The sequence below is a fragment of the Gastrolobium bilobum genome, unplaced genomic scaffold, assembly GCF_033153095.1.
Source record: "Gastrolobium bilobum isolate Gb01-03AN ecotype WA unplaced genomic scaffold, APGP_CSIRO_Gbil_v1 utg147276, whole genome shotgun sequence".
NCBI lineage: Eukaryota > Viridiplantae > Streptophyta > Magnoliopsida > Fabales > Fabaceae > Gastrolobium > Gastrolobium bilobum.
The window spans coordinates 17182-39326 of record NW_026899055.1 but is presented as its reverse complement, the minus strand read 5'-3'; the positions used below and the strand labels follow the sequence as shown (position 1 = coordinate 39326).

The 22145-nt window shown below is 31.7% G+C and overlaps 1 protein-coding gene across 2 annotated transcripts; it reads left to right on the top strand.

Moving 5' to 3' along the window:
• Window positions 1-15121: 15121 nt before the first annotated feature.
• LOC133286681 (kinesin-like protein KIN-13B) lies at window positions 15122-20824 on the top strand. 2 transcript variants are annotated; one of them, XM_061484129.1, is made up of 12 exons: window positions 15122-15556; window positions 15669-15773; window positions 16147-16296; window positions 16425-16526; window positions 17137-17214; window positions 17304-17385; window positions 18635-18794; window positions 18872-19174; window positions 19358-19576; window positions 19658-20153; window positions 20235-20300; window positions 20379-20824. In XM_061484129.1, the coding sequence occupies exons 1-12, from the start codon at window positions 15428-15430 to the stop codon at window positions 20553-20555; spliced, it is 2067 nt and encodes a 688-aa protein (XP_061340113.1). In that variant the 5' UTR covers window positions 15122-15427; the 3' UTR covers window positions 20556-20824. The 2 variants fall into 2 exon arrangements, with proteins under 2 accessions (XP_061340113.1, XP_061340114.1); XM_061484130.1 differs by lacking the exon at window positions 15122-15556 and having other exon boundaries at window positions 15673-15778.
• The last annotated feature ends 1321 nt before the right edge of the window (window positions 20825-22145 follow it).

Genomic DNA, 22145 nt, shown 5'->3' with positions numbered 1-22145 from the left:
AAAGGATAAACATTAATCACATAATAACCCTTCACTTCTAGTTTCAAATATAAACCGTAATACCTTTCAAAGAAAAATTATAATTATATAATTTTTTTAAGGAAAAGCATTTGTAGCTACAATTTTGTGTAATTTTTAGTGAAACGATAATATTTTGTATATATTTATTAACTTTTTACATTCTTTCTTTCACAAAATTAGAAATAAAGAGAAAGATAAAATATTATAGAAAAGAGAATATAAAAAACCGTGTATTAAAATATAATTGCTTCACTCAAAACAATTTCTTTTAAAATGACAAATATATTTTTTATATTATATTAATTACAAATTTATGTGCATTGAGTAACATTCAATAACGTCATATTACCTGTCTCATTAGTATGGAGCATGAGGAAACAAACTGGAAACCTTAAATTTATGTCTAATGCCGGCATATCTCACTATCAACATTGTCTTTCATCAATTTTAATATTCTTTTTATCAACATTGATATAGGTGATTTGACCTTTTATAAAGAAAAAAGATAATGAGACAGCTACAGAAGAACATGATTTGGTTGATCATTAGTTTGATAGAAGTTACTTATTTAATTTAATCAGCCTAGTTGAAGAAGACTAACTAATTTTAAATGCCTGATGCTGTGATGCATATGTTATGCTTACTTGAGCATATAAATATTAGTTAAGAGACTTAGACTAATGCTTAATATATATGTGATCAGAAATACCGACTAACCAAATTTGTCCAATCCATGATCCTTTGTGAAGACGAATAAAAATACAACTGGTAATTGTATCTTACAACAGAATCAGTTTGATCAACTACCATTTAAATAAATTCAAGTTTATATTAAGAGCGAGATAATCTATGCAAGTACTCTCCTTCCTTCTAATGTAATTACACGTTTTTCTCATTTTACTTCTAAACTCCCATATCAAATTAAATTAATATTTTTTCTTTGATTAGTTATCTATTTAATTTTTTTTTTTTTTTTTTTGGAACATAAAAATTTTCTTTCTTTAATTTCTGTATTCAATGCTCAAATTTGTTCAATTGATATTAAACACAATGAGACATTTACAAAATTACCGGTAAAATAATCTTCTATGCATTAAACTAATTTTTGAAAGTTTTCAAAACAAAAAGTTCAAAAATTTGTGTTGTTTATATTTTAATTTAATTATTTATTTCTAGTAAAATAATATTATATATAATAAACTATTTTTTTCTTAAATAATTTTTAATTTATATTTTTTATAAATATTCCAATAACGTACAAAATACTAAGGGTGTTCGCGGTCTGGATTGGATCGATTTTGGAAACAAAAATCATTCGATCTAATTCCTTCAGTTTGATCATGTAATCATCCATTCGATTCGGATTTTTTTTCAAATCCGATCCAATCCAATCCAATTTTTTTCGGTTAGGATTGGATCGATTTTCGATTTTTTAAAATCCTAAAAATTGTTTCATGAATAATATCTTTTGTATATATTGACTTTGTAATTTTATTTTTTTTAAATACAAAAGCATCAGTAAACGATAATATTTTATTTTTTTTGGAAAATGAGATATGAATCTCTACATAGACGAAATTTTGTTGATAAGATGTGACTAGTTTTTTTCTTAGGTCTAGTAGATGGGTTAATGGGTCTTATGTTTAGAAATTTTTGGGCTATGATTAGGGAAATACCCAAGTAGGTAGAAAGAAATTAATATATTGGATTGGTTTGGATTGGATCGGTTTTCATTTACCAATCCGAAAACCGATCCAATCCAAATTAAAATTTGCGGATTTTTTTTGGTTTTTGATTTTTCGATTTTCGATTTTCAATTTATTCGGTTATCGATTTTTCGGTTCGGTTACCGCGGTTTGAATCGGTTTGGATTGGTTGATGAACACCTACAAAATACATAATAGAATAATACAATTATTATGTTGCAACTCATATCTGTATGAATCAGACTTCGTCAATCAAGCACGAAAAAGACTTTGCGTCAATCTGCTTAAATTAAATCAAATTTGGTATTGTGAAGAAAAAGCAGACAAGGTACTTTGACCTTTAGGATTAGATAAGGAAAAATGGTAAAAAGTGCTTCAGTAAGAAATTTATGTACTTCATATTAATATAGCTCGTCCAAGTGTATTATGTCATTTACTCTTTCCTAAATTTGCTGGTGTGGAACGTTGCAAAGTCCTATTCCAATTTCTGAGGCAGATGATGACTGGGTGCTAAAAACATCTATTTGATGCTGACTCTATCACTTACTAGGGTTCCTATATTATGGATACTAATTTAAGTCAATCAAACTCATTTGAGTTAATTGTGATACAGTATGTAACGTGCCAAACATGTAGTTGAGGCTCATAAATTATTAGTCTAATTCAACTTTATGTAGGTTGTGACATGAAGTATGTGTAGGAATGGGATGATAACCCTAAATGGTAAGGCAAGCTCAATATTTGATGGACTTGGGAAACTCAAATATGAAATATAAGACCTCAATTAATTTGCACGGATGTGTGCAGTTTAATTCAGTTTCTTTTGTTGAATCAAATTAAATTAGAAAAAATAATTCAGTTCGCAGGACTGAACTAGAAAAAATAATTTCATTCAGAGAATTAAATTGATTTACTTTTTTTTAACCATTTCAGAATTGGTTCTGTTATAATAATCATTTATAACAATAGAATAAAAAATTGTAGTCCAATAAATTGGATTTGATATACTAACATGTCAAAATATCTTAGGATTATCAATATTAGAGCTTGTATATAGGTTTTGCACAATAATTAAATATGATAAGTGAAGCATCATGTATGATAAAAAAATAGAATAACACAAAAAAAAGTTCAGTTCATTAATTAATTTTTAAAAAATTCAGTTCGGTTCATTAACAACATATTTATCACAAACTAATTGAGAGGTTGGTAGCTGATAAACCAAAATGAAAAGTTGGAAAAGATTAAGGGAAAAAAGGATAAAAAAAAATTATAAATGATATAGAAATTTAAAAAAGTAACAAACAATTAAAAAGAAAAACAATAAAATAAAGATAAATAAAAGAGAAAAGCATATAAGAAAAAAAAGACAATAAATAAATAATTAAAAGAAGAAAAATAGAGACAAAAAGAAGAAATAAAAGAAGAAAAATAATTAGGTTGATAAACTAACTTTTTAAACCAAAAAAAAACTAATTTGGTTCATAAACTTGCTTTTTAAACCAGTTCACTTCATAATATTTTTTAAAACCAGATTAGTTCATGAACTAATATTTAAAAAATTAGATCTTTTAAATACAATGATGTTGAATTCTCCAAAGAGTTTAGTTGTTTTGGTTATCTTGCACAGCCTCAATAATAATAGGGATATATGTGGAGCAAGGGGTCGGTCACTAAAATGCCAAGTGAAATAGTATTAAGTTACGCAGCCCCTTTTAAGAGTGTAGGAAATGGTACTTATAGGGGGACAACAGATTTTTCTAGTGCAAAAAATGACCTAAAACTATTGTGCAGCGAGGCCCACTCACATGGTGTAGCTAGCTCATTCCTCATTATGAGATGAGTGTGCATAGGAGTAAGGGTAATGTAATAAAGTCCACAGTTTTGTGGCGGGACTGAGAGAATAAGCTTCAGACCAAGCCCAAAACCCTCATTCTGAACACGTGGTAAATTATTTAGGTTGGTGTGCATTTTCTCTATTTATTTATATAATTAGAGTCTAAAAATAATGCTATTTTTAAATAGTTTATTTAATTAATTTATATTAAAAAATTTATTATTTAAAACATATGAAATTGGTTTAAAAGTAACAATTTTAAGCTAAATTCAAGAAAAAAAAATTTATATAAAATTAATCACGATAATTTGGAGCTAGAGACAAACGTTGTCAATTATGATCCAGTTCACATGGGACTAGCCTAATCAGATTGGGCCAATTTAGGTCAAAATTATTATTGTTTAAAAAATTTGTTAGTCCAATGCAAAAATTTTCTAATACTTTTCACCTTGACACTACAGCAAAAGCAAAATTTAGTGGCAATTCTTTTTGGAAAAGTGTGTATCATTTTAAAGGATGTAAAGTTATGTTATTTTAAGAGAGAAAAAGAGATAGATAAAGGAGGAGAGAGAGTTGACAAAAAAAATAAAGGTGTGAATCCCACTTCTTTGTGAGAGTGAAAAGATATAAGTTGTGTCATTTAAAATGATAAACATTTTTCTCATTCTTTTTTAGTTTAAACCATTGCAGAATTTTTCTATGGCTTTTTCAGAATCGTCGTAGGATTTTTCGTCATTAAATTATGGGATTTATTTTTCTCATGTTACACGAGAAAACAAACTCTTTCGACACACCATAAAAAGTGTGCCACTCATTTTTTTATTTTTTATAATATGAGATTAGAATTCTCCTGCAACGTAAGATTTATTTTTCCCTTTAAATTATTCTGCATCGGTTTTCTAAAACTGACCAAATAACCACCATTGAAATTGAAATGTCGTTGTATCCCGCAAAATCGCCGTGAAATAAGGAGATTGTATAAATTTATAATATTTACAACAGTAGTTACGAATTTCAAACGATCTACTATATTTTATAGATGGAAAATGATACTTTCATGCTACATAAGATACCTATCTTATGTCATAGACCCATAGAATTTTGTGCTAATTTTTTTTTTTTTTTTTTTTAAATTGTGGACCCCACATATTTGTATCACTCACATCACATGAGAGTACTATCTCATGTAACATGAGATTAGTAAACCCCTTTATAGATTAGATTAAATATTTTCATTTTTTAATATTATTTTTATTTTATGTAACACGAACACCGACACGAGACACGACACTCCGATACGTTAATTTTAAGAAAATGTTAAATTTTGACACGTTAGGACACGTTTTGATATTAAATAATATTTTTAATTTATATTGCGTATATTATATTCAATATTCAATAATTTAACAAAAAAATAAAACTAAACTTATAATACTCATTAATTTTGCAAAAAACGTAAAATATCACAAATATTTATATTAAATTCAATAAAATGGTAATAATAATTCAACGAATCTAATAGTTAGAACTAAAAACGCAACGCAACAGAACCTTTAAACCTTTTTTTAAGGCTTTACAACGCGCGTTGAAGTGTCGGAGAGTATCTAAAAATATCGGACACGACACGTCGGGATTTTTGAAATATTGATACTTCATAGTCTTTATTAACAAAACTCATTATTGATTGATTGCAAATTCAAATTGATTAAATATTTAGGCATGTCAATATAATATAACCAAATTTATACAAAATTAAATGTAATCTCAAAATAAACACAAATAATAATAATAACATTCAAAATATCTAGAACTCAAAATTAAAAGATCAAAATATATAACAAAATAAAGTAGATATATCATTTACAAATTAAACATAAATAAAATCAGACTAGCAATAAAACTACAAATATTTAAACCTAAGTAATCTACTGTGGCTCATGACATGTAGAACCTAAATAATTAATCACACACATTACTACCATACTCTTAGTAATGTCCAAGCTTATCTGGAATATTGTCAATTAGTTTATGGCTGTCAACCATTGCAAGGATCCCATATGACTGGCAATTATGCTCTGCCAGGAATGCCTTAAAGATTGCAGGACTCTAACTATATGATTTACATTGAATGTAAAAAAATTATAAGAAATATCATAATTTTAATTCAACTCATATATGTGTAACATTCCATTAAAGAATGTAAAAATTAAGTGGTGGAAACATCATAATCTTGACAGTGCTGTCAGCATATTTCATTACCATTGATACAACAATAATTCCACTGTTAAAAGAAACAACATGTAAGCACATTATTTTCATGCACAACAAGAAAGTGAAAATGATAAGAACTAATTCCTATCAGAAAAGGGATATAGTTTAATTGAATATACTAGTAGGGGCTTAGGTCATGGCTTACCCAATTGAAAGACATTTGGATTTTCAATTCCATCAGAAAAAACTTAGACAATAAAATACGAGATCTTCCGCTTGTATTTACTTGATAAGAGATGTTCACATTTTTTTCTGTTTAGTGAAAGAGATAGAGACAGACACATATAAAGAGGCAGAGACAGAAAGAGAAAAGACTAATTGAGTAAAAAAGAAAATTTAAGAATTGAAAATTGAAATCACTAAAAATAAAAGTGAAATAAGGCCTGCTTTATGCAGTTAGCACTTTGGCCCATTTTGAGATTTGCTTATTTAACAGTTTCTCGGTGTTAACAAACCCGGACCGACTCGGTCGGGTCAATTCAGAAACTGATAAATCGGTCATATAATTGGTCCGGTTGAAGCAACGAATCGGTCATGCATCAATATTGGTGCGATCCGGTCCGACCCGGCCGATTTTCATGAAAACTGGTGACCCGGCCCGGTCTCAAAAAAAAAATCCAATATTTTCTTTTAAAAAAAAAATCATAATGGAGATATTTGAATATATTTTTGCTTATTGACTTACATAAGTTATGTACCTACAACATTAATATTATCTCAATTATGTACTATGCAGAAAATTTTGATTTGATTTATAGTTAAAAATGTCGTTTTCAGAAAATTTTGATTTGATTTGATCATTATATTTTTGTTTGATCTTTTATTGGATAATAATGTGACTTATTATTTTTTATATTAAAATTTTTAACATTTTTTTTAGATATTTGAGTATGTTTATAATTTTTTAATATAAATTATAAAATTGCATATAATTACCGAGTCATACGATTAAACCAGTGACCCACTGATTAGTACTTCGATCGAGTCAATCATTGAGTCTGTTTTAATAACATTGAGTCTGTTTTAATAACATTGGTTTCATCAACCATCAAACCTCATTGACGTCTGATCTCTTTTCCTTTCATATTCCACATTACATGCAACCTCCATTTCAGGAAGAAACAAAAGAAGCACCCAAACAAAGGACAAAATTAAATAATTAATACACAACACAAGTTTTTAATCACATTTCAAACTTTTATCTTTCTCAATACCATGTATTAGTAGACTTGATCCCAACAACTAGGTATACCATTATGAATGATAGTTAAGGAAAAACTTCCAGCCTACAAGAAATTTTATAAAGCTCATCAGTTAAAAATTTTCTTGAGTGCATGTTTAAAAGTCATGAGAACGGTAATGAATGAATATCCATTAAAGAATCCCCTGAATATAGACAATATAAGATGTAAGGCATATATTATTGACGGGACAATTTAGGTCTTATAACTATAATGGCAGCAAGTTTCGCTTGTTTATAATACTTTGTGCTAGCTTATATGACCAGACAACATATACTATAAGTATGTGTTGTCCACTTTGATGAGAAGGAAAGATTTTCTTCAAATATGAAGACAAGAAAACAGGAGCAAAATAGTGAGAAAATATAAAAAAAAATCGTAAAATCTAAATCAAAATAGTTCTCTCTTTTTCTTTTGCTTTTAGTTGTTTTCTCTACCTGCTTTTCTTGCTTCTCTTGCCATTTCTTTGTTGATTTCCTTTTATCACTCAAAAAGTATTCTCTAGTTTCTCATTGTATATCAATCTAAAATAGGGCTTTATTAATCTCATGTGACATAAAAGAAGTTCTCTTATGTCATAGAAATAGTTATAAGTGGGATCCACTCACTTAAAAAAAAAGAAAAAAAGAAAAAAAAGCAACACGAAAGTCGATGTATGTGTAGGAGAGAAAAATACTCTCCTACAGCATAAGATAATATTTTTCCTCTAAAATATCACATAAATTAGCATACCCTTTAGAATTTATTTCACAAATTAACAAACAAAATATCAGCTAAAAGAGAATAAGATGTCAAAAGTTGGACAAAAACAATTCATCATAAGAATCTGACATCGTGAAAATGAGAACTTAGATATTCTCTACACCTGAAATCTATACTATGAAAGTAAGCTAGAGAAAATAAAGATAAGTTAACATTAATGTTGTATACATGATGCATATTGAGCATGCATTCTTCAACACCTTTGTCGAAGTAATTACTACATTAAAGAAAAAAGACAACACCTATGATGACAAGATGGAAGCTTTATTTGAAAATAGAGAAGAAAGGGGGCTCATGCGTTCAAACACAGACCAGAATCACCACAAAGTTTCGACCTTTAAGACTTTTGTGATAAGGGATAAACACGAAAAGGGGAAAGAATTACAGAATAAAAGAAAAGAAGAAGAACACATGAGAGACCAAGGGAGATCGATGGCTAACCCTAATTTGACACTTCAAAAGCCTTCTAAAGCAATTAATGCCCAACAGCCAGTTGCCCTGCGAGTTACGAGGTAATGTAATGCCTCAAAATAATTCTTCAATGTCGGCAAGATCTTCGACGTCTATCTGCCCCGCGAGTTATGAAGCATTTTGATGGGGCTTCAATAAAATAATGGATGCTTGGGAAGAAAAACGAGTAGCTCGATTGAAAGAAGAAGCAAAACACGAACAAACAATTGAAACAGAAGAATATAAAGAAGAAGAAGAAAGAGAGCAGGAAGAAGTCGTAGGATCAGAGAACAGAAAAGAAGGAAAATAAAATAAAAGTGCAGTAAAAGTAGAAGGAATTGATAAAACAGAAATGAAAGGAGCAGAAATAATTGAAAAAGGGGTTGAAATTGCAAAGGAAGAAGCAAATGAAGACACAACAGCATCAGCCAACAAAGCAGAAAAAGAAAAAGAAAAAGAAAAAGAAAATACAGCAGAAGAAATGGGAGAAAAAGGAAAAGAGGTGCAGGGAGAGGAAGAAGAAGACGAAGTCAGATCTGAAGAAGAAAAAGTGCAGATAAGCGAAGAAACGATGATGGTCGCATGGAAGGTGGTGACCGGTTGGGGCGGAAGTGGTTTAATTGGAAACGGGCCTGGTTTGGGTCAACATTCTGCAATCACGACCCGGTCCTATTATGTTTGGGCATAGTAAATAATGGAACCTAGAACAAGGAATTACAGGTTCTTATGATAGTGCTCAAAAAGGTCATGACCTGAGGTATAGTTTCTCCTCCCCAACTTAATAAGGCTCATTTTCAACTTTTTTTTTTTTTGGCACGTATTTGTTGTTTTCACAAAAAAATTTCTTTAAAAAATTTGAAGGCACCCTAACGCCTGGGTTTATGTCTAGCTTATATAATTTTTATCTTTCAATTACAAATGATTTTTTTTTTTTAAATCCACATTCTAACTCTGTTGTTTATGTTTGAGGTGATTTGTAAGGTAAGTACCAAAAAAATTTATTTTTAATTTTCTTTAAAATCATTGGAATTGTGGTATATAACATCATAAAAATTAAGTAAATATAAAACATCATTCGCAATAATATCACCGGTAACTAAGGTTACAAAACATTCAAAAATCTTTTTCATAATTCTTTTCTTTCCTCAATGCTTTCTCCACCGAAGAAAAACACACACACTCTCTCTCTCTCTCTGTCTCTCAGACACACAAACACACACACACTTTCAATTCAATAAATTCACAAAAAGGAGATTGAAAATGATTAAAATATTGGCCCATGTTCATGACCAAAAACAAGTCATCATGTCAATGAGAAAATGGAAGAGGTAGTTTTCTTGATCAAACAACTCGTGCCGAACCATTCTCAGCAGAACCATATTGTGAGGCAAAAGACCGTTGTAGTATAGCAAGGTTGAGATTGAAGTGGCAGGCTCACCAATTAACGATGCTAGAAACCTCACCAATGACCTAAATATCATAGTTGTAAGAAACTGCAACAGCCAACAGATTAAGAAAAATAAAATGTAACCTGAATTGTCTTAGGCCCAAAAGAAAAGGTTTTTGCTTTGCTAGACAAACAACAAAAGGAAATGGAGATATATAGACAAAAGGATAAGATGCATGCATACCATGATTATATATATATATATTCTGAGTTCTGAGTGAATGAAGCAGTATACTTATAATTAAACTGATTGAGAAGGTAATTTCGAGATGGATTCACCTGGCTTTAGAACAGGGGTTGAAACAAAAGCAGGAATTGAATTAATTTTTGCATGTTTTTCCAAGTTATGTTAGCTAATTCAACTAGTACCTATAGCGGATATTCAGACCAACCAGTCAACGCAAGTTCAGATCTTTACATTATTATTATGTAGACTTAGGAAGCGCGAAGAAAATTATGTTAGCTCACATATAAAGTTAAGTGTGTTGGGCCTTGCACGGGAAGTTTATGGGTGAGAGAGACTCCTAACTATAGATCAAGTGAACAGCAATATTAAGTGGGCTCGGAACACTACAATCAAACTCAAAACCTTAAGATATTAGGTGCATGGGTCATTCACTTATATAGTGTTCACTTAGTCAATTCGTAACCAATGTGAGATTTTTTCACTCAATCATTCACACTTGGAATACCACAATCAAACCCAAAACCTTAAGACATTAGGTGCATGGGTCATTCACTTATATAGTGTTCACTTAGTCAATTCTTAACCAATGTGAGATTTTTTCACTCAATCATTCACACTTGGATTCCTCAACATCTCCCTCCAGGAGAAGCTTCTTCAAGTATTTATGGGGTTTCATCAAGGCTTGGCTACCCACATCAAGACATACTCGGATCATCAGAGGCCAATCCACCATTAGCTCTGATACCAATTGTTGGGTCGTGCACGGGGAGCTCACAGAGGGGAGAAACCGTCAACTATGGACCAAATGAGCAGAAACATTAAGTGGACTTGGAACACCACAATCAAGCCCAAAACCTTAAGGCATTAGGTGCATGAATCCTTCCACACTTATATGATGTTCTCTTAGTCTATTCTTAACTAATATGAGACTTTTTCATTCAATCATTCACACTTGCAATCTTCAATATCGATCCTTGCACCCAAAAAAGTAGGACGTGCAAACCAAAAGGTTGGTGATTCTTTGTGTAAGATAAATGATGAATACTAATAATAATCCGGTGAAAAGAATTAGTCATCTTCATTTATTTTTAGTTTTTTTTTTTAACGAGTAATCATATTATTATTTGTATCTCTTTTTGGTACAGATTTTTATTACTATCTGCTATGCACCCAAAAAAATTATTATTTGTCCCTTTTGAGTTTCGGTATAATAAAAGCCCATCCTCCTATTAGATATTATCAGTGCCGAAAAGGTAGATTAATTAATTATGTTTATGTTAATATATCTAACACATTATGAGGTTAAAACTCATAACCACTTGGACTTGCATTGTGATACCATATAATGTAATAGTAATGACAACATTAATAATTTTATATTAATATATCTAACAAAAAGAACAAAAACAAAGTGAACATTAATGACTGCCAATTGGAGATATATAAAGGGTGTTGAAATTTGATCTTTTTTGTGGAACCAATACCCGCCGGATGTTGGAAGAGATTTGAGCTTTAAGGCGAAATTGAAAGCCACCATTTATAGTATTGTGTGGTGAAGAAAATTTATGAGTATTAAATCTTTTGCTTGAGTGTTCTGTTTGAGTAGGAAGTGATATGGAGTGTATTGGAATTTTGGATTTATGAAAGATATTTTAGAAGTTTCTAATTGTAACTATTGATTGAGATTAGTGAATTGATTCGTAAAGTCGTTGAAATAAATATTAAAGGCGGAACCATCTTAAATTGTCTATTTGATTAATCTTATGTGGGTTTTTTCTTTTCTTTTCCAACGCTAACTTGGATTGAGATCCTCTATACATGAATAAAGCTGAAAAGTTATATGCGATGAATGCGCCCAAATTTTTTTATTTGAGTAAAATAAAATAGTTATAAAAATTCAAATATCAATTTCATTCGCATAATTTGTATATAATCTAGAAATACATAATGTCTGAAGATAATATAATGAGTAAAGAAATTTTGAATAGCAGTTATTAACTCCTGTATAATAAAATAATAAAATAGAGTATTCACTTCTAAGAGTGAAAAAAATCTTATATTATAATCTTTTCTTAAAATATGTGGCTTCATTGTTGTTTAACTTTTTTTTTTTACATTTTTGAAAATTATCAAATTATTAATTGCTTTTAATTTTTCATGTAAATGCTTTTCAATTTCAATCACTTATATATTAAAATAATTAATTTTCAAGTTTCTCTTTTTATCTTTCTTTTTTCAAATCTCAATATTTACTTTCAAATTAATTCCTATCAAAATTTTCTGTTTTATATTAAAACGTATTATTTCTTTCTAAATCTCAACTACTCCGCTATGATATATTAAATTAGAATATATTATTCCAAATACGAGTCTATATATGAGCTTTATATTTAGAGAATACAATAATTTTCTATTGACCCTTTGATTATTGTACTGTCACTTTTTTTCCCCCCTCTACTGGCGGGTCTCATTTTAGCTGAGTCTGTAGGCGAAGTTTTTTATTTTTAAAAATTGCATAAAAAGTGTAAACTCCTTAATATGTTTCCCTCAAAGAATAACATATGTTTTCATTAATTTTCTTCTTTTGATGTTTAAATTTAAAATTTTTGCATTAATTATGCATATCATTATTATATAATTTAAAAAATCTCTCTTTTAATATGCATTATTTATGTTTTACATAAATTAATTGGGGAAGGATATTGTAACAATCAAGTTGTGTTACTACCATTTTACTACCAATCAATCTCACCGTTAGATCGAGTATGTTAATCCAATGGTTATATTTATTTCCATCTTTGTGTGGTCATGATTTTTCAAATTTAATACTTTATATTTATTTTCACCTTTATATGATTATGATTTCCTATATTTAATGCTTTCACTTTAAATATGGGGAATCATAACCATACAAAGATGAAAATAATTATAACTGTTGGATCAACATAATCGATCTAACGGTGAGATTGATTGGTAGTAACACAACTTGATTGTTACAATATTCTTCCCCAAATTAATTATGCATAATTAATTGTGCATGGAACATACTTTACATAATTATGCATAATTACACTTTTTAAATTTGACCTGTTTAAAATATCCTTACAATACATGAAACATTTTAACTTTAAAAAAATTAATGCAAACAAATACGTATATAAATTTGATCAATTTGATTTTAGGAAAAAGTACACCAATATCCCTGTAGTTAGAGGTGTAAATAGATTAGACTGGCCTACAGGGGCCTACGACCTAACTTATAATAAGCTAAGCTTGGCCTATTACAAATAGTAAAATAGAACAGGTCTAGATTTTTTTTAAAATCTATTTAGAAAACAAGTCATAGGCTTTTTTTATACATGTCGGGCCTATAAGTTTACAAGTCGGCCTATATCATATTTAAAATAAATAAAATTATTATTTTAATAATTTTGAATAATAAAGTAATATTATTTTAGTTATTCTTTTAATTGTTGAATGTTTAATAGGCTTAAACAGGCTAACAACCTTATGCCAAAGCTTTTATTTTTAAATATAGGTCAGGTCAGACTTGTAATTTGGGACCTACACAGGTTAATAAGTCAGGTCAGACCCAATATTCTTTACACAAGCATGACCTATTTAAATCAAAGCCTAGCCTAGCCTATTTACACCTAGGGGTGAAACTGGATCGGACCGACCTACGTCAGGCCAGACCTGACCTAGTAAATTTCATAAAATAGGCCGGACTTAGGCCTTGAAAAACTTGTTTAATAAAAAGGTTGTATGTCCACTTTCACAAAGCCTGGCCTATAAGCCTATATGTCAACTTATATAAGTATGCCTTAAAGAAAAGATAAAAGATATAAATTTAATCAATTGCAATTATTTATAATTTAATTATATTCGATTATATTTTAATAGAAATCTGACTTTATTTCTTATGTAGGAAGAACCAACATCTTATCATGTTAGATTGTGTATATGAATATATTAAAAGATTTTTCGGAGATGTTATACTTACTACAAGCATCATAATGTGTTTGTTGGATTCATGTAGTTATTTTAATTTAAATAGTATGGATTTGTTTGTTGGATCTGATCAAATATATGTTATTTAGTTTGATCATTTTGCTTTTGAAAGTAACTTAAATGCAGATTGTATGAGTTTTATTGTGATTCATGATTCTGCTTGGACGTTGAAATTATGATTTTTGGTTTAGTAACAGAATTTGAGTAGATTCATGGTTCTGTTTGGAAGTTAAAAATTAACGGGCTAACGGGCTAGGCAAGGCCATTTGTTTTTTTATAAACGGGTCAAGCAACAGTTAGACATTCGTATTAGGCTTGGGCCAGACCAAATTGAATTTTTTTAGCATATGCTTGGGCTTTTCGGAGAAAAGTTTGGCCCAGCCCACTTTCACCCCTATTTACACTCCTTCCTGTGGTTTGCTCCAAAATAACCTGTACTCCTGTGATTTTTTTATCACATATGTCCTTGTAATTTGCAAAAAGTATATTTTTTATCACATATTCCTATGTGATATTTTACTTTTTACCAATCACAGCGACATTGATAAAAAAAAATACATTACAAGAGCATAAATAATTATGAAGCAAACTACCACTACATTGATTTTTAAAACCCTAGTCTGTGTCTACGTTACTATTATAAGTCTATGATGGAAAATGCACATTTTGATTGAAGTTAATCTTAAAATAAGTAAGGTGTAACTACTAATTTAATGGGTTATATTAAAACATATTTTAAGTTAACTTAAAATAAATACATATTTTTTGACTTAAAAATAAGTTTACTATAAAAATATCTTTGCATAAATCGAGTGGGGCTATGCTCGTGTCGACGACGTGAACCCCATTAACGCCGTCCAGAACCTTTGACAATTTACCTAACCCCAACACATGACTCAAGTCTCAAGCCACTTCAAATATCAGAAACGCGCTCGAACAATGTGCGTGGCTAAAAGTGGAATTCAGGTAAAGTGAAGAAGCCAAAAGCAGCCGAACACGGGTTCACCTCTTTTGTTTTTTGAAAAATAACTGGACCCCGCTCACGCGCTCCTCCTCCTAGGCATGATAACAACGTGATCACACGCGCTTCTTCTGTGTTTTCACTTCCCCTCATAGAAAGAGCGCTTTTCCTTTTGAAAGTCTCAAAATCATTTTCTTTCGCTTTCTCTTCTTCTCACAGCACTGTTTGTTTCCCCAGAAAATTTTTCGAAAAAAAAGGAAGGAAAATAAGCTTTCACGTCTGTTGAGATTCAACTGTCTCTGTCTCCATTTCTCGTCTCGTGCGTCTGCGTACTCGTGCTAGAACTTGAAATCCATTGCAAATTCCACTGTTTGTTTCCCGAGAAATTTTTTTTTTAAAAAAAAAAAGAAGAAGAAGAAGGAAAATAATCTTTCACCTCCGTTTTAGATAACACTGTCTCTGTCTCTATTTATTGTGTTGTGCGTGTGCATACTCCTGCTAGAACTAGAAATCAATTGCAGATTTTTGTGTGGATGAGTGTGGTTGGAAGACCGATGCCGCGATCCAACTCGGCCGTGCACCACCAGCGTCAGAGCTCCGACAACTTCATCCTCGATTCAACCTCTCACGGAAGATGGTTTAATTCCTCCGTTTTCGCACAGGTGAGGTTTTCATCTTCGTTTTCTCGATCGTTTGATTCTTTTTCTGAAAATCAGACACGGCACGAGCTAAAGCTATGGTGTCCTTGCGGAACGAATCGTTTTTTTTTTGCAGGAGTTTGGGACTCGATCTTCCAGCTTGAGGAAGATCGATGATGATCGTGTGTTGACTAGTGGACTGCTTGACCTGCATTCCTTCGATACTGAGCTTTTACCTGAGGTTTGGTGTGTGTTTGGATTAGCTTATTCTGTGTTAGGAAATAGCTTATAATCAAAGAGAGCTTTTATCCGAGACATGCTTTAATTTCACTCAGTTTGAATTAAGCTGAGTTGGTTGAATGAGCATAGTGTTAAATGTTATTTGTTGCCTAATTACTTAAGTTAATTATGCATAATTACTAGTTAGTTCCATTTAGTTTGAATTAAGCTGAGTTGCTTTATTGAGCATGATATTAAATGGTTATTTGTTGCCGAATTTCTTAATTGAACTGGGCGTAGTAATTGATAGTTAATTGGGATTTTGGTTTTTAGCATGATGAGATTATTTATGTGAACATACAAGTGACTGGGAATTTTAATTTGACTCTCAATAGATGTCTGATTTTCCCAATGAATATTTAACGAATCATACGATTGGGGGACAAAGTTTTGAAAGGTCCCGGGTCTTGCCTGAGAGCCATGTCCTTAGAAGTTTCTCAACTGATAAAGAGAGAGCAAACAATGTTGCTAAGATCAAAGTTGTGGTAAGCTTTGTGCCCTGTGTTTCCTTTTTATGCCTCATAAGTCATATCATTTTCTTTTATCGATAAATAAGGGTCTTGTTTTCCTTTAACAATTGCATTTTGGCTGAGAGTGCTGGTTACCACTGCAGGTTCGGAAGAGACCACTAAATAAGAAGGAAATAGCAAAGAAAGAGGAAGACATTATTACCATAGATTCAAATTCTCTCACAGTTCATGAAAGAAAACTCAAGGTGAGTAAGTGATAGCTTGTCTTAAATATCTACATTTTCATAATGCGAGCTCTCGATTGAATTTGTTCTCAAATATATATAATCAAGCTCAGTACAGGCTACTCTATGCTGCTTTTGCTGCCGTTTGAATGCAATTTTTTTGACATAAAAAGTACTTTTCACTAGCTATTCTGGAGTCAACGAAGCTACTGAACATGATATCATAGTACTCTCTGCTTCTTTTGGTTGTGATACTCCATACTCAAAGTAACAAGCTAGTTCTTAAAAATAAAGGTTAAGGGAAAAATAAATTAAACAAATCAAAATAAATGGACTTAAACGTGGATGACCTTTCGTGTTAATGCTTCAATGTAGTTCAAACCCAGTATCAATAATTTCAAAATCTCTCTTTCTCATTCTCTGATCTGTGTTTAATCAATTCAAATAGCATTGTGCCTTACAATTACTGCCAGAGAGACTATTACTAACTAAGGTCAACAATTTTCTAACTAATGTTGATCAGGTGATACATTATGGTATGATTTTACGATTAAAACATTCTTACTGTACTTGGACGTATGGATGTTGTACCTTTATCTGAGTTTTATGTCCAATTCACCTATGTCTGCAGGTTGATTTAACAGAATATGTTGAAAAACATGAGTTTGTTTTTGATGCTGTGCTGAATGAAGATGTTTCAAATGATGATGTGAGTATTTAACTAGCTGTGGTGCTTCTTGTTAGCACATTGATTGATAATTACTGATTTAACTAGATTGGTTTTTCTTTTTACCCAAGGTGTATACTGAAACTGTAGAGCCCGTAGTTCCGCTGATTTTTCAACGAACCAAAGCAACTTGCTTTGCATATGGTCAAACTGGTAAGTAATCTGTTTATTGTTAATTGAGAAATGCAAGAGTACTAACATTGAGCATTGACCCCCAAATTGTAAAAATTAGAAATATCATTTCACATTTTATAATTAAACTCACAATATTCTTAAGATAAAAACATCGAAAGTTTCTTGAATATTTCAAAATATTTTTGCTTTACTAATATAATGGAAGGTATGAATAAAAGTGATGATGATTAATGATCTAAATTGTTTTGTAGGTTCTATGATTTTTAACTTGTATCTATGAAGCATATATAATTGAAAATTAAACTAATCAGTTTGCAACAGTCACTCACATTGACACTTGTGACATATATATAGATAGATAAGCTGCAAGATTTACAATATCTTGATATATGTCATGTGTCAAACTGAACTGAAATTGGTATATGACAAAAACACTTCTACCTTATCAATTTTATTTTCTTATTAAAGATGACTTAAAAGTATGAAACAGACTCAACCTCCCTCAGTGAGTGATTTTTATTTTTTATTTTAATTTTAAATGGCTGTGTCTATGCCATGTTGGAGCCAAAAAATATTAAAGTAGACATGTATGGACACGTGTCAATGTGTCTTGTGAGTCAGACTGTCCCTATAGGTTTCTGTCCCTATAGGTTTGCAAACTTATGTCTTTGTGTTTATTACATAGAAGGCTCGAATCTTAAAACAAATTCCTTCAGCCTAGTTTTTAACCCAGCTAAACTTGTCTGGGTTTGTTTTGATGAACTTCCCTGTGATAAAAGTTGGCACTATGTGGGGATCATTCAACTCCATAAAAACTTCTTCATTTTAATGCTCTCATTATAGATAGTAGCTGTATGACTATGTGGTGGTATTTAGTTTCAACTTATATATGTCTGGTAAATATTTTGTCTTGGCTACATAGTGGGTTGAATTTCAATTTACATATGCTAAATAGTGGGTTGAATTTCATTTTTAAATATCTTTTCTGAACTCTATAAACTCCCTTTCCCTGTCGCCCTTTTTGCTTCCTGTTTTTTAACTTCACTCCATATCCAAGTTGAATTTGAATATGCTCCGGATACTTAATTTTTAGTTTTTGATGATCACTTAGAATAGGTGTTGGTTTTGAGTTATATATTGGGAGATAAGTTGATCTTTATCTTGTCAGTAAATTTATTAAATTTACTGACATATGCATATTCGATCTACCTTGATTTTCTTTTCCCTCTGAATTTTTTAGTTGATATGAAATTACTTTATTTTTTAGGGAGTGGGAAAACGTATACTATGCAACCATTGCCTCTCAAAGCATCTCAAGATATTTTCAGATTAATGCACCACAAATACCGGAATCAAGGTTTCCAATTGTTTGTTAGTTTCTTCGAAATATATGGGGGGAAACTATTTGATCTCCTCAATGATCGAAAGTAAGTCTTATCAACTTGTGGGCTAGAAAAAGTATCACTTTTGGGTTTATTTGCTTGATTGGTTTATGATTATGCAGAAAACTTTGCATGAGGGAGGATGGAAAACAGCAGGTTTGCATTGTTGGCTTGCAAGAATACAGAGTATCTAAAGTTGAGACAATCAAAGAATTCATTGAGAAAGGAAATGCTACCAGAAGTACTGGTACAACTGGTGCAAATGAGGAATCCTCTCGATCACATGCTATTCTTCAGCTTTGTATCAAGAGATCAGCTGATGGGACTGAATCAAAGCCTGCTCGAATTGTGGGCAAACTATCTTTTATAGATTTAGCTGGAAGTGAACGTGGTGCAGATACTACAGATAATGATAAGCAGACTAGGTGCGATTTTGTTTTTCAAATTCAATAATTCTTAAACCGTTATATTTCCTCAGATTTTGTTAGCTGATCTTTTTCTTGGGTGACTAGAAGACGTACTAGACAATGTATATCTGTATCTCTAGAAGTAACCATGTTAGAATGCCTATTTGGTTTAATTAAATTGATTTTTATTTTATATTTTAGGATTGAAGGTGCTGAAATTAATAAAAGCTTACTTGCGCTGAAAGAATGCATTAGAGCTCTAGACAATGACCAAGGGCATATCCCTTTCAGAGGAAGTAAATTGACGGAAGTTCTGCGAGACTCTTTTGTTGGTGATTCACGAACTGTAATGATATCATGCATTTCGCCAAGCTCAGGATCATGTGAGCATACTCTTAACACGTTAAGATATGCTGACAGGTATGTAGTTTGATTTTTTTTTTGGTAAGGACGGGATTGAACTGGTATAAAAAAGTATTCTAATTGACAGTCACTTTTCAGAGTGAAGAGCCTGTCAAAAGGGAACAGCTCCAGAAGGGATCCCCTTTCTTCCTCCAACCTTAGAGACTCAACTGTATTGTCTGCGTCTTCAGCTTTATCTCGTGATGATACATTTGAAGATGAAATAACATATGTTTCCAGTGAGAGGAATCGGTTTGGTTGGTCCAAACAGTTTGAAAGAGAACCCTCTCCTCCAATTAATATGGATCGTATTCCAAGTGGTAGGATGGGGGGAAATTTGGCACCATCCGTGTATTCTGATCCACTAAAGGGTCATAGAGGTGGTCAAAATGACAGAGCTGAAAATGAAAATGACTATCCAGGACCAACATATGAACAAGACAGAACAAGAAAAACAATTAAGCGGGTGGATAACACCCAATTATTTGCTGTGGAGGACAAGAGGAAGATAGAATCTCGTGTTAAACATGTAGATCTACCACATTTTGAGGCTAATCATTCTGATCCTGATGGTGATTTAAATGCCCTGCTGAAGGTATTTTCTTCTCATACCATATTGATAAAATGTTTTTGGCTATTAAAGTACTGAATGATGCCTGCTTTGCTCGGTTAATAGGAAGAGGAAGATCTTGTAACTGCTCACCGGAGACAAGTGGAGGAAACAATAGACATTGTTAGGGAGGTGTGTGCAAATCTCTTATACCTTTGATGATTTGCTAAGCTTAGTATTTTTTTTAATATTATGAAAGTTTTTGTGCAGGAGATGAATTTACTTGTTGAAGCGGATCAACCAGGAAATCAACTGGATGATTATGTTTCCAAATTGAATACCATTTTGTCACAAAAGGCTGCTGGAATCCTTCAATTGCAGACGCAGTTGGCTCAATTTCAGAGACGTTTAAATGAGTATAATGTTGTGGTATCTTCCGGTAACTGATAACGCTAATGAGAAAATGATTGGTGTGTTGTGGATGTGAAATTCTTTGTGATCTTCATATATTGCTGCTAAGATTTCATTGCTATGGATTGTTTCTCATGAATGTAGACAAGATTATTGGGGTTTTTGGAGTGCAGAAATAGAATTCAATCCGTCTTTGTTCTAAACTTTATTCCTCAGACGAGTCACTACTGTGACTGAACTGAATTGAACTATATACAAATGTTTGTTCACATGCTTATTTGGCATGCTATTATAACTTGCGGAGTGTACATTATACAATCAAATTACCCTGTTGGGGGGTTGCTTGTATTTTGCAACCTATTATGCAATTTTTTTTATTTGTGTACCGTCTTCCTCAATTGACTTTGATTATGACGTTGTTTTCGTGTCTTCTTGCACTGTATCATTAACTCAAGTGTCCCCTTTTCTTTTCCTCCTGTTTATGATGTGAAACCTTGACAGTGGATGTGGAGTGGTCTGGTCTTAAGGTGATGAATGAAGGTCTATAATGCACTGATCGTCGTCTTTTTGCTTCAGTAGATGTTAAGGGTTGTGTGTTCGAATTTGACTCATTTTAATTGGACTTCATGCCTCAGCCTGCCACATCCTCCCTAGTCACAAGCTGTGGTACCTTTGTAGGGGCATGCACGTTGCAATTGTTGCTGGCTTCACAAAACCTTTAATATTTACAGGTACACGCAGACAATACCAATTGGTTGGGTCCCCCTGTAATTCTGATAATGTGATACAAACTTGCAAACTTCCAATTGAATTCAATGTTGTCATAGACACTTGGCCCCTGCCTGATCGCCATCTCCCTGCCTGTGGCTTTCAAAACACGACCAAGACACAAGTCATTTGACGATGTCATTGTGCGAAAATTGATACCTTTATAATGATAACATCTCCACCATGTTTTGTCTGTTGACCCTATAGCTTGTTGATCTGTCATTCTCTAGCACTATTATTTTAACATTAAGCAGCATCATTAATTCTGGTAGAGCTTTGATCGCTGGAGTGTTGTGCACGTGTTGTTTGCGACGGACACACTGATCAAAAGTGATGCTTTGCGATGTTTATTTTTATGCTGTTTATATAATAAAATTATAAAAATGTTTAGTAACTTTATTTTTTTTCATATTGTTATTATTAAATAAAATCTTATGTTGATTTAATCCAATAACTTGCCTCATCCGTAATCAGTGAGTCAGTATAAAATTATATCTAATAATAAATAATGTTAAAAAAATGAAAGAGTATGTTACTAATATATTTCTTTTCCAAATTTCGATGGAATCTGTCTCTGACCCATATCTTCATGAAGAAATTGCTGTAGTTTAGATGGACAACTGCCATGGCATGCTGATTATAAACTCGGGCTCTTTGGCTCATTCTAATTGTCAGTTTTTTTTTTTGTACGAAGAAGGGGCCTAAGCCTAGAAAACACAGAGGTTACATGCCCGTGGCATCTTTCAGCAAAAACAGTCCCAAACCATTGGGAACACTAGACTGTAACACAAAGAGATTGATGCTGGAATGCAGCTTTAGCCAACCAGTCAGCACAATTGTTCCCTTCTCTCCGGACGT